This window comes from Amblyomma maculatum, chromosome 3, assembly GCF_055883805.1.
Source record: "Amblyomma maculatum isolate TAMU_Amacu chromosome 3, ASM5588380v1, whole genome shotgun sequence".
Lineage (NCBI taxonomy): Eukaryota > Metazoa > Arthropoda > Arachnida > Ixodida > Ixodidae > Amblyomma > Amblyomma maculatum.
This window is the reverse complement of record NC_139346.1, coordinates 74,607,110-74,616,732: the sequence shown is the minus strand read 5'-3', so window position 1 is coordinate 74,616,732 and position 9,623 is coordinate 74,607,110. Positions and strand designations below refer to the sequence as shown.

The 9,623-nt window shown below is 49.7% G+C and overlaps 1 protein-coding gene and 1 pseudogene across 1 annotated transcript; both read left to right on the top strand.

Annotated features, from left to right (window-relative positions):
- Positions 1-346: 346 nt before the first annotated feature.
- LOC146194988 (uncharacterized) lies at positions 347-1,971 on the top strand. The gene is made up of 2 exons (XM_084596690.1): positions 347-574; positions 1,804-1,971. Exons 1-2 carry the CDS (start codon positions 347-349, stop codon positions 1,969-1,971), a joined length of 396 nt encoding a protein of 131 aa, XP_084452816.1.
- A 924-nt stretch (positions 1,972-2,895) lies between these two features.
- Positions 2,896-9,623, top strand: part of LOC146194987 (uncharacterized) — a 37,247-nt pseudogene continuing 30,519 nt past the window's right edge.

Here is a 9,623-nt window from a genome sequence, read left to right as displayed (position 1 = left end):
ACCAGAGTTGCAAGAAGTTCTCGCACACCATCCTGATGTGTTCAAGCAGGACATCGACGGCTACACAGGACCCTTGGTTCATTTGGTCTGGGAGCAAGGCGCAACGCCCAAGTTCCGTAAGGCGCGTCCAGTGCCCCTTGCTTATCAAGAGCATATGGAGGAAAAGCTCGACCATCTTCAACAACAAGGCATCTTGGAACCGAAGCAATGTGCCGAGATGGCTAACTTCTAGTGCGGGTGCGCACAAAGGACGGAACATTTCGTGTGTGCGGCGACTGAAGCACAGTTAACGCAGTGGTCAAGAAGACTGCGTCCCGCTACCGACAATCGCGGAGGTATTCGCAAGATGGTATTCGCAAGAGAGGCGAGATGGTTGCCTGGTGGAACCATCTTCTCGACGCTCGACCTCTACCAGGCTTATCAGCAGCTCAAGGTCGACGACGAGACGGCCGCAGTGCTCACTGTCAACACTACCAAAGGACTGTTCCGAGTGCAACGACTTCCTTTCGGAATACTCGCTACGCCAGCCATCTTCCAGCGTATGATGGAGACAACACTGGCAGGAATTCCTGGGGTGAGGGTTTACCTTGACTACATTATTGTCAGTGGGAAGGACGCTAGAGAACATGAGCAACGTCTAGACAAAGTCCTGTCGAGGCTAAGCGAGAAAGGCCCACGCCTCAAGCAAGAAAAATGCCCCTTCGGCATCAAGTCAATCGAGTTTCACGGACATGAAATTGATGCGCAAGGCGTTCATACAACTGAGGGAAAAGTCCAGGCTATCTTTTAGGCTCCAAAGCCGACTGACAAGACTTCTTTGCAGGCTTTCCTCGGGCTTTTGGCATTTTATGACCGGTTTCTAGAAAACAGAGCTACAGTTGCAGCAGAGCTGTACAAGCTTCTGGAGAAAAGCACACCCTGGACGTGGGAGAAAAGGCACCAGATTGCTTTTGACAAGGTCAAGCGTTTGATTCGCCCTTCCACAGTGCTTGCGCATTACGACGAGACAAAGCCTCTACTTTTGTCAGTGGATGCATCACCATATGGCGTGGGCACGATTCTAGCCCAGAAAGATGCGTTCGGCAGAGAGGCCCCAATTGCGTTCGCGTCGCAAACTTTGGGAGCAGCAGAAAAAAAAAGTACTCCCAACTAGACAGGGAATGTCTGGCAGTAGTTTTCGGCGTGAGCCATTCAGTACATCGCTAGCCGGCACGTGACCGTATTAACGGATCTCCAACCGCTCTTCGGCATCATGGAAGAAAAGAAGCAGTTACCGCTGATACACTCGCCTAGAATGACCCGATGGCGTCTGAAGTTGGCCACGTACGATTATGATTTGTTGTACAAGCTCGAACACCTGCACCAAAATGCTGACGCACTTAGCAGGCTGCTGCTGCCCGCTCAAGTAGATGAGCCACACCCTCCTGCGGATGTGCTCATGCTGGCTTCCACGTCGAGCATAAAAAAGTGTCTCCAGATCAACTGTCAGAACTGAGCCGGGAGGATCCATTGCTGCCCCGCGTAATGAGAGCTGTGTCAAGCGGAGATCTGCACAGATTGCCCGGGCAGGAATTTTCTGCGTTCGAAAGGCTGGGGCCTGAATTATCGCTACAGCAAGGTTGCCTTATTAGAGGTACCAGATTGGTTGTTCCGGCGGAAGCGAGAAAAGACGTGCTGCACTTGGCACATGCAGGTCACAGGGGTGTAGTAGACATGAAAGCGTGCGCTCGAGGATACTTTTGGTGGCCCGGTTTCGACAACGACATAGAGCGGCTAGTGAAAAATTGTGCAACTTGCTGCCAGCATCAAAGAACGCCGCCTAAAGCTCCACCTCCTGATTGGAAGCGCGCGACTGCTAAATGGCACACGGTGCACGCCGACCACGCTGGCACCGTGGAGGGAAGGATGCTGCTCATTGTTGTAGATGCGTACAGCAAGTGGCTTGAAGAGCGCTACATGCGTGACATATAGTCATCAACTCTAATCGAGGAACTGCGCAACCTGTTCGCGACCATCGGCATTCCGGAAAGGCTGGTAACGGATAACGGCCCGTCCTTCGTTTCCACAGAAATAGAAGACTTCCTAAAGAAGAACGGTGTAGCGCACATTACAAGCGCTTCCTATCATTCGGCCACGATAGGGCAAGCAGAGAGATTTGTGTATGAAACAAAGCAGGCGTTGACCAAGAACCAGACTAGAATAGTCTGGTGCAGGCTGGCGGGGTTTCTGCTCAAGTAGCACACAACTGTTTCGGCAACAACGGGCAGAACACCAGCCTCACCCATGTTCGGACGTGAGCTCTCGACGGCACTTGCACGTATTCAGCCATAACCTGCTGAAAATATCTCGGACGAGAGCGTTACGAGGCGAGCGGCCGTCGGAAAATCGGTTTTCTACCGCAACTTCGCAGGAAGCTCTGCTTGGATAGAAGGCACCGTACAAAAAAGGCTAAGGCATCGATCTTGGCTGATCAAGTACAAAACCGGAGCGATTCGTCGGCACCTTGATCACATAAAGCTAGCTGCTGAATCCTACTCGACGGAAGATCCGCCACTGAACGATCAGACCAACGGACCAGCAGCAAGCGAACAACAGTCCACACTGCTGGTTCCTTACATGATCGCGACACCACAAGCGGAAGTTTCGCCTGCGGACGACTTGGCTACAGCGCCCCACTCCGAACACGAAGCTGAGGCCCGACAAAAGGACGGGGCGCGTTATGTTAGCCTGCTCCGAGTTCCGAGGGGGAGTACTCGAGCGCGACGCCTAGGAGCTCAGTCGGAGCGCAACTTGACGGATATGTTGAGGGCCATTTCATTCCCGAGCACGTATGAGCGCGCCACCCGGCGTTTCTGCCATTTTCGTTTCCGGAATTATTTCGCGCGCATTTTGATCATGGAAGCAGACAAGAGCACGTTGCGGCGATTCTTGCTAGACGACGACGAACTCGACGAGCTTGACGCCCGTAGGCGCAAGCAGCAGAAGCGGTTTATCTTCATGCTGCAAGCTGCCCGTGGTGCCATTCAAGGTGCAATTCCACTGATTTATCGCATTACAGAATATTAATTTTCTGCTCTCCCCGTATGAAGACCACAGAATCGCCGAGAGGAGCATCCTTGGCATTGAAGGCTACGTACTCAACGTAGTAGTCCCTCGGTACACAGAGTTCAAGGAGTTCAATGCAGTTCAAGGAGAATTTCCGGATGACCCGAAGCACCTTCGAGGTAAATGACGCGGTCAGATTTTTGTGCAGCGCTAACGAACGACGCACAGAGAAGCACAGGATGGCGCTGTGCCTCACTGTATGCCATCCTTGAGCGCTGCAAGAGCTTTTAGTAACTATAAACCAAAAAGCAAGCTGGCAGTTTTGCTACATTTTTGTTTGTTCACCATGGCGAATACTAGTGCTATTAAGAATGCTGTACGATTTGGGTGACCGGCGTCACGGCCAACCAAAAGGAGCGGGGCAGCGAGAGTTTTTTTATATTATTTTGGACTGCTAGCGATCCGTAATTCCGCCGCAAAGGCTCCCTAAGAACAAGCAAGCACTAAGCACACTTGTGAGCGCACTTTATGTCGGTGAAAGGGCAACACTTTCTATAAAATTTGTAACTACAGTGAGCTAGTATCTTAAAATGCACTGGCGCATTTTGTTGCCGATGAAATTCATTATATCTATGCTCATATCTTGAGCCGGAGCAGAAACCACTGGACATTCAAAACTTTATGGTTGCCTTGCAGGTGATGCTGAGAATCACGCAAGGGTGGCTCATTATGGAGGTGGCACCTCGAATACCTTTGCAAACTAAAGTGCTGATGACATTGTGGTTGATGGGAAACCAGGAATTGTTTCGTGGAGTTGCAGATAGATTTGGCATCAACAAGGGCTTGCTGTTTTATCTAACAAATCGCAATATAGAGGTCTGGGCACGTGCTGCAAAAGAACTCATCCGTTGACCTGCAAACCTGCAAGACGTTGCTCGAGAAGTTGCCCGAAAATGGCGCTTTCCAGGAGTTGTTGGAGCTGTAGACGGATGCCACATTGCAATAAAGCCCCGAACAATAGCAAGATGCATAATACAATAGGAAAGAATTCCACTCAGGCATCTTGCAGGGTTGCTGCGACAGCAACATGATATTCACTAATGTACACACAGGCAGCCCGGGACGAATGCAAGATGCCAGAGTTTTCGCCACATCTGGCCTTGAAGAGGTAGTACGCAACTTACCGCCAAATTTTCATATCCAAGTTGACTTTGCTTATCCCCTGTCAGGGGGTCTCATGCGGCCGTACAGAAACAATGGCCGCTTGACAACACAGGAGATCAAGTTCAATGAAACGCTAGGAGCAGCAATGTCAGCAATTGAGCGAGCATTTGCTCAGCTGAAAGGAAATTTCAGAAGGCTGAAGTACCTTGACATGAAACCCACTGTGAAAATGAGCAACTATATTGTTTCATCGTGCCTCGTTCACAACATAATCATTCAATGAAAAGACAAATTCGGTGACGATGACAACGTCATGGAGGAAGAGCGTGCTGCAGATCCGAGTGCGAGCCCTCATGGTAGGCGTGTGCGGGACGCCTTCATTGCTGCCCGGTTTGTTCTGCTTAACCACCCTGGGACAACAACACGGCCTGTGCGTCACATATGTAGTGCTGCCTATGCTCCAGACTTGACGTGGTGGTTGGGCGCGGAAACTCCCTCATTGCACATGGAGCCAGACTGCTGGGGAAGTGATCACCGCCCTATCATCATCGTTCTCCATTCCTCCCGTCTCCGCCCTTTACGCCACAAATGTTCTGTGATCAACTGGGACACCTTTGGCGCATGTCTCGACAGTATGTCTTCAGATTCGCCGTCACTCCTTGTTGACCGTATACAGAGAGCACTAAACAGCTTTACGACTACTACCTGAATTGATGTAGGTCGACTTGCACCAGATCTCGGCCTGCTTAACTTGTGGGTGGCCCGCCGTCAAGCTGAGCTGGCTGCTACGCGAGACCCTACTTCGGGGCAGGCACGTACACGACTGAATAATCTTACTGCAAAGGCTCGGAGGTATGAACGCGATCTCTCGTAACGCCAGTGGCATTTATGGTGTGAACAACTTTCTGATAAATCATCGATTGCCTCACTCTGGCGAACGTTTCGTGCAATGGAACATGGTCGTCGGTTTACTTACGCAGCAGCAACAGCATGCTTTGCGGCTAATCTGTCGCCGGACGATTTCGCTGAAGAAGCTGCTCGAAAATTTTTCCCCAAAATACGATATGTTGCCCCCTTCAGCTGCAAATCTTAATTTGGCAGGTATCCCTGCAGACGCACGGAAACTATCATCTGCTGCCGACGCACATGAAACTGCGAGCCCATTTTCGATGTCTGAGCTGCTGGCTGCAATTGACGATGCGAAACGGAAAGCAGCGCCCGGCCTGGACGAAATTCAGTATGAGGGTTACAAGAACCTCAGTACTGCTGCACTTCCTCAACTACTAAACACCATAAACAAAGTGTGGCTTGATGGTGTCGTACCTTGAGAGCTGGAAAACCGCTGTCGTGATCCCTATTCCCAAACTTGGGAAGCCTCCAACAGACCTCGCCAACTTACGACCAATCTCCTTAACCTCAACGCTTTGCAAGCTCGCCGAGAAAATGCTAGCCACACGACTTTCTTGATGGCTTGAACAGCAACGGTTTTTATCACCCTGCTCAAATTGGATTTCGTCCATACATAGGTACAGAGGACGGGTTGGCTGTCTTGGCATCAGAAGTTCTATCATGTACCCGCAGCCGCAATGTACGTACCATATTAGCAATGAATGTTGAAAAGGCATATGACAACATCAGTCATGCTGCAATCCTCAATCCCGTTGACATGCTTCATCTCCCTCCGAGAGTATGCACTTTTGTCGCATCATTTTTGGACGGAAGAAAATTTGCAATACGCCTCAGCAGTGACTCCGACGTTTTTCAATATTACTTTCATCCCTTTGGCGTGGCGCTTACATGATATCCCTGAAATCAAGTTTTTGCAATACGCAGATGATATCACGGTATGGAGCACTCACCATGATCTTCCCTCATGAGTCCGCCCTTCATTCATCACTAGACGTAACCTCTGATTACGCATCCTCCATTGGCCTTCAAATTTCTGCGTGTAAAACTTCATACACGTCAGTCGCCAACCGCTGGGGACGCCGTAAACTTACCTCAAATCCAATTCGTCTCTCTCTATCAGGCACCCCAATACAAGAAAGTTCGAGCCTGAAAATTCTGGGCTTAACAATTCACCAGTCAGGATCAGCGACTGCTCGGCTTTTGCAGGCAAAAAAGCAAGCATTTCAAATTATGTGTTTAATAAGACGAATTGCACCTAAAACGGGTGGCGCTGGCTCGTCTGTTGCACGCCAGTTAGTGAGGGCGGTTCTGCAGGTACGTATTGTTTGTCAGGCCCAGTTCCAATATTACAAGAGCACAATAGGATCGCCTTGAAGCCGCAAATCGAGAAGCTATGAGGACCATAACATGCCTTCCACAACTCATACCGGTCGTAGCATTAAAGGAGAATGCGCAGCTCAATGCCATCGATGAACTGGTGCAGCGCCGTGATGCTCGCTGACTCAAGGCCACTTTGTCACATTCCACGCAAGCACTGAGGCAGTATGCAAAGTCACAGATTATTCTACAGCCACCTGCGCCAGTTCTCCCTCCCTGGAAAGTTATACAGTTAGGAGACAACAAGCCAACTGATATCCGAAGACCAGCGTCTGCCAACTCGGCATCGTTGCTTCGCCAGAATTTTGAAGAGAAAGATACTCACCTGCCTCAAGATTCCATAGTAGTGTACGTGGATGGAAGCCTGCAAGGCTGTCAAGCCAAAACGGCAATCTACTCTCCACGGAGACCTAGCCTGAATCAGACAACTACGTTTCAGCTTTCGGAACCACTTACATCTTTCTGCGCTGAGCTCGTGGCAGTTCAGGAGGCACTCTGCTCCGTGGCTTCCATAACCATGCTCCCTACAGCCCACGTTGTCATCCGCACTGACGCACTTCAAGCAGTACGTCTGCTCCGACGTGTCAGTCGCTGCCCTAAAATTTGCCAAGACATCCACCAGCTTGCGGTGAGCATCCCACAATCAATACGCATTGAGCGGGTCCCACGGGATCTGCTGCCTTCCCAAAGTCAAGCTGATTTATCAACCCGCCTCGTGAATCAATACGCATCAATCCCACGGCTCCTCGAAGTGGACGACGCTACCCTCCTTTTGTCAAGAAAGGAGCACCTCCGGCGCCGCACAAGTGCACTTATCCTTCCGTGTGCGATATCCCTTCCCTGAGGTCTCACCCGTGCAGAGGAGGTTGCGCTTAGGAGGATCCGGGTCGGTGTTGCCCTTACACCAGCTGTCACTAGGACGTGGTCACACTTCCAACACTTATATCCTCGCCCAGAATGCCCGATCTGTAAAAACGAAGAAGTCGAGGCCGACATCCACCACTTGCTGTGGGTCTGCCCAGCACTCAAACCAACACGAATCCGGCACCTGAGCATAGCTGGCCTTTCAGCAACCAATCCTGCCTCATATGTCACTTGGACGCAGGGGCCTCATCATCGCTCACTTCTGGTCTTCATAAAACCAGCCAACCTTTTTCCATTCATTTAATCATTTATTCATCCTTCATCTCATGCCATACTGATGCCCTGAGGCAATAAACATCGACTAAAAAAAATAACGCGCTTCCTGTGCAGAAAGTACTGTTAAAGTTTAAGACATTTGGTTTGCTTTTCTGGCGCGGAGCTTCATTTCTTGAGTTCTTTTCGCAGTGCACCTTTTCTTCTGTTGTCGGTGGTTCATTGATGCTGCACGGGGTGGCCCCAGCTAATGCGCAGAAAGCTGAGGTGGAGGGCTGTGGGGACTGGCTTGACGCCACTGGAGCCTGGTACTCTATGTTATTTTCAAGCAATTCATCCATTACCCGAAGAAATGGCCACTCCTTTCTTTCCCTGCCACTCTTCTTGTGCTGGCGGTGCTTTTCATACGTGTGTTTGAGACCTTTGAACTTCATTTCACAGTATGCAGCAGTTTGCGTGTACCCGCGCTTGCACATTTCCTCGCTAATTTGTTTCCAAATGTCTTTCCGTTTTCTATTTCTATCACTGAATCCTTGTTTATGATTCTCATAAGATGAAATAAGGAGAAGTACCTCGGCATGTCCCCAGCTTGAACTTTCTTTTGGGAGACCTGCAGCAACAGGAGAGCTACAGCTTAAGCCCCGCATACGAGATTAATAACAGAGCATGAAAACCATTTCAAAAGAAAGAAAAGAGGCATTACTCACTGTTGTACTTATGGTCGTAGTCATCACCTTCAGCAGTCCAGAGGTAAAACTGGTCATCTGTAACAGTCATTCAGTAATGGTGCATATCAGCCTACACCAGGACTTATTTAAGAAAGAATTATATTCGAAGCTAAAAAAGTTACAAAAAAAGAAGAGGTCTTCGTCGCCCTGTGCGTCAAAAATAGTGGCAGTGAATACCTCCAATAACCGCCCGTGTCGCGAGTACAGCGGAAAATTAACCCGGCAAAAAGTGACAATTCACATCATGTCACAATTTCTATCATAGTGAAAATGCAATTCATGAAATAAACAGTTTTCATATATTATAATATTCCCTCAAGAACCCTACTGTAGCAAGCACTTTCGCAAGAACGAACGATTGCGTGCACCAAATACAACGTTTGAGTAGGCGAGTAGGAAGTACCGATTTCACGAATTTCCGAACGCGCTTTATACTTATTTTCGCCAGGTGCGGCGACATATAACACATCGCGCTCGACAACATGCCATAAACGTAGCTACAGCCTTACAAGAAAGGTGGTGCGCTACGCCAGCAACGCAAAAGCAAGAATTTAGATTTTCAACGCAAGATTCCCGCAGTTGTCGCTCGTAACTGCTCTTTCTCTGGAAACAAACACAGCACTTTTGATAGCCCAAGGACAAAACAAGGCATTAAAAACTCATACAAACCTGGGTCGTCGCATTGAACGGTTTCCGCGCAGACATCCGACTCTGTGCTCGCCACACCTTCGCACAGTTCAAGTAAGTCAGGCCCTACAGTCGCAGCAGCCGTATAAAGTCCGAATCCTGCAAATGCACCAACGTATAAAACGAGGTCCCCGACGAACTAGCAACAGTTTACGTACCTGTGTTCGTGTTCACGACGAGCGCAGACCGCGCAGCCATAACTGGCGTGCCGTAACCGCGAAAGGCGCCAAAAAGGGAGTAGCTCTATAGTATCCGGAAATATGTGACGTTGCCAGACGCAAAACCAGACCCGCGCTCCCGCACACCGTCGTCGAAGACGGAGCGCGTAGAGCACGCTCTGCAAACACACACCGGAAGTCAGTTGTGGTCGTTTAGCTTACTTGGAGCGCACACTGACGACTCAAGTGCGCTCAAGTCCTTTAACGTAACGCGCCCACTGCGTAACACCACCTTGCGACAGCCAACAAAACGAGTCCAGGCATGATCAAGCTCTTACTTTAGAAAATTGAAGAACAGTTGTGTTTTCAGTAATCCGCAACTACTCTGAGTACTCCTGCACAGCGTGTCATGAATGAC

Bases quoted from the DNA above. Each gene is read 5' to 3' on its own strand.
- LOC146194988 (XM_084596690.1), top strand. From the start codon at position 347: ATGGTATTCGCAAGAGAGGCGAGATGGTTGCCTGGTGGAACCATCTTC. The intron at 575-1,803 runs GTGAGGGTTTAC...ACTTGCTGCCAG, and splicing joins CACTGGCAGGAATTCCTGGG to CATCAAAGAACGCCGCCTAA.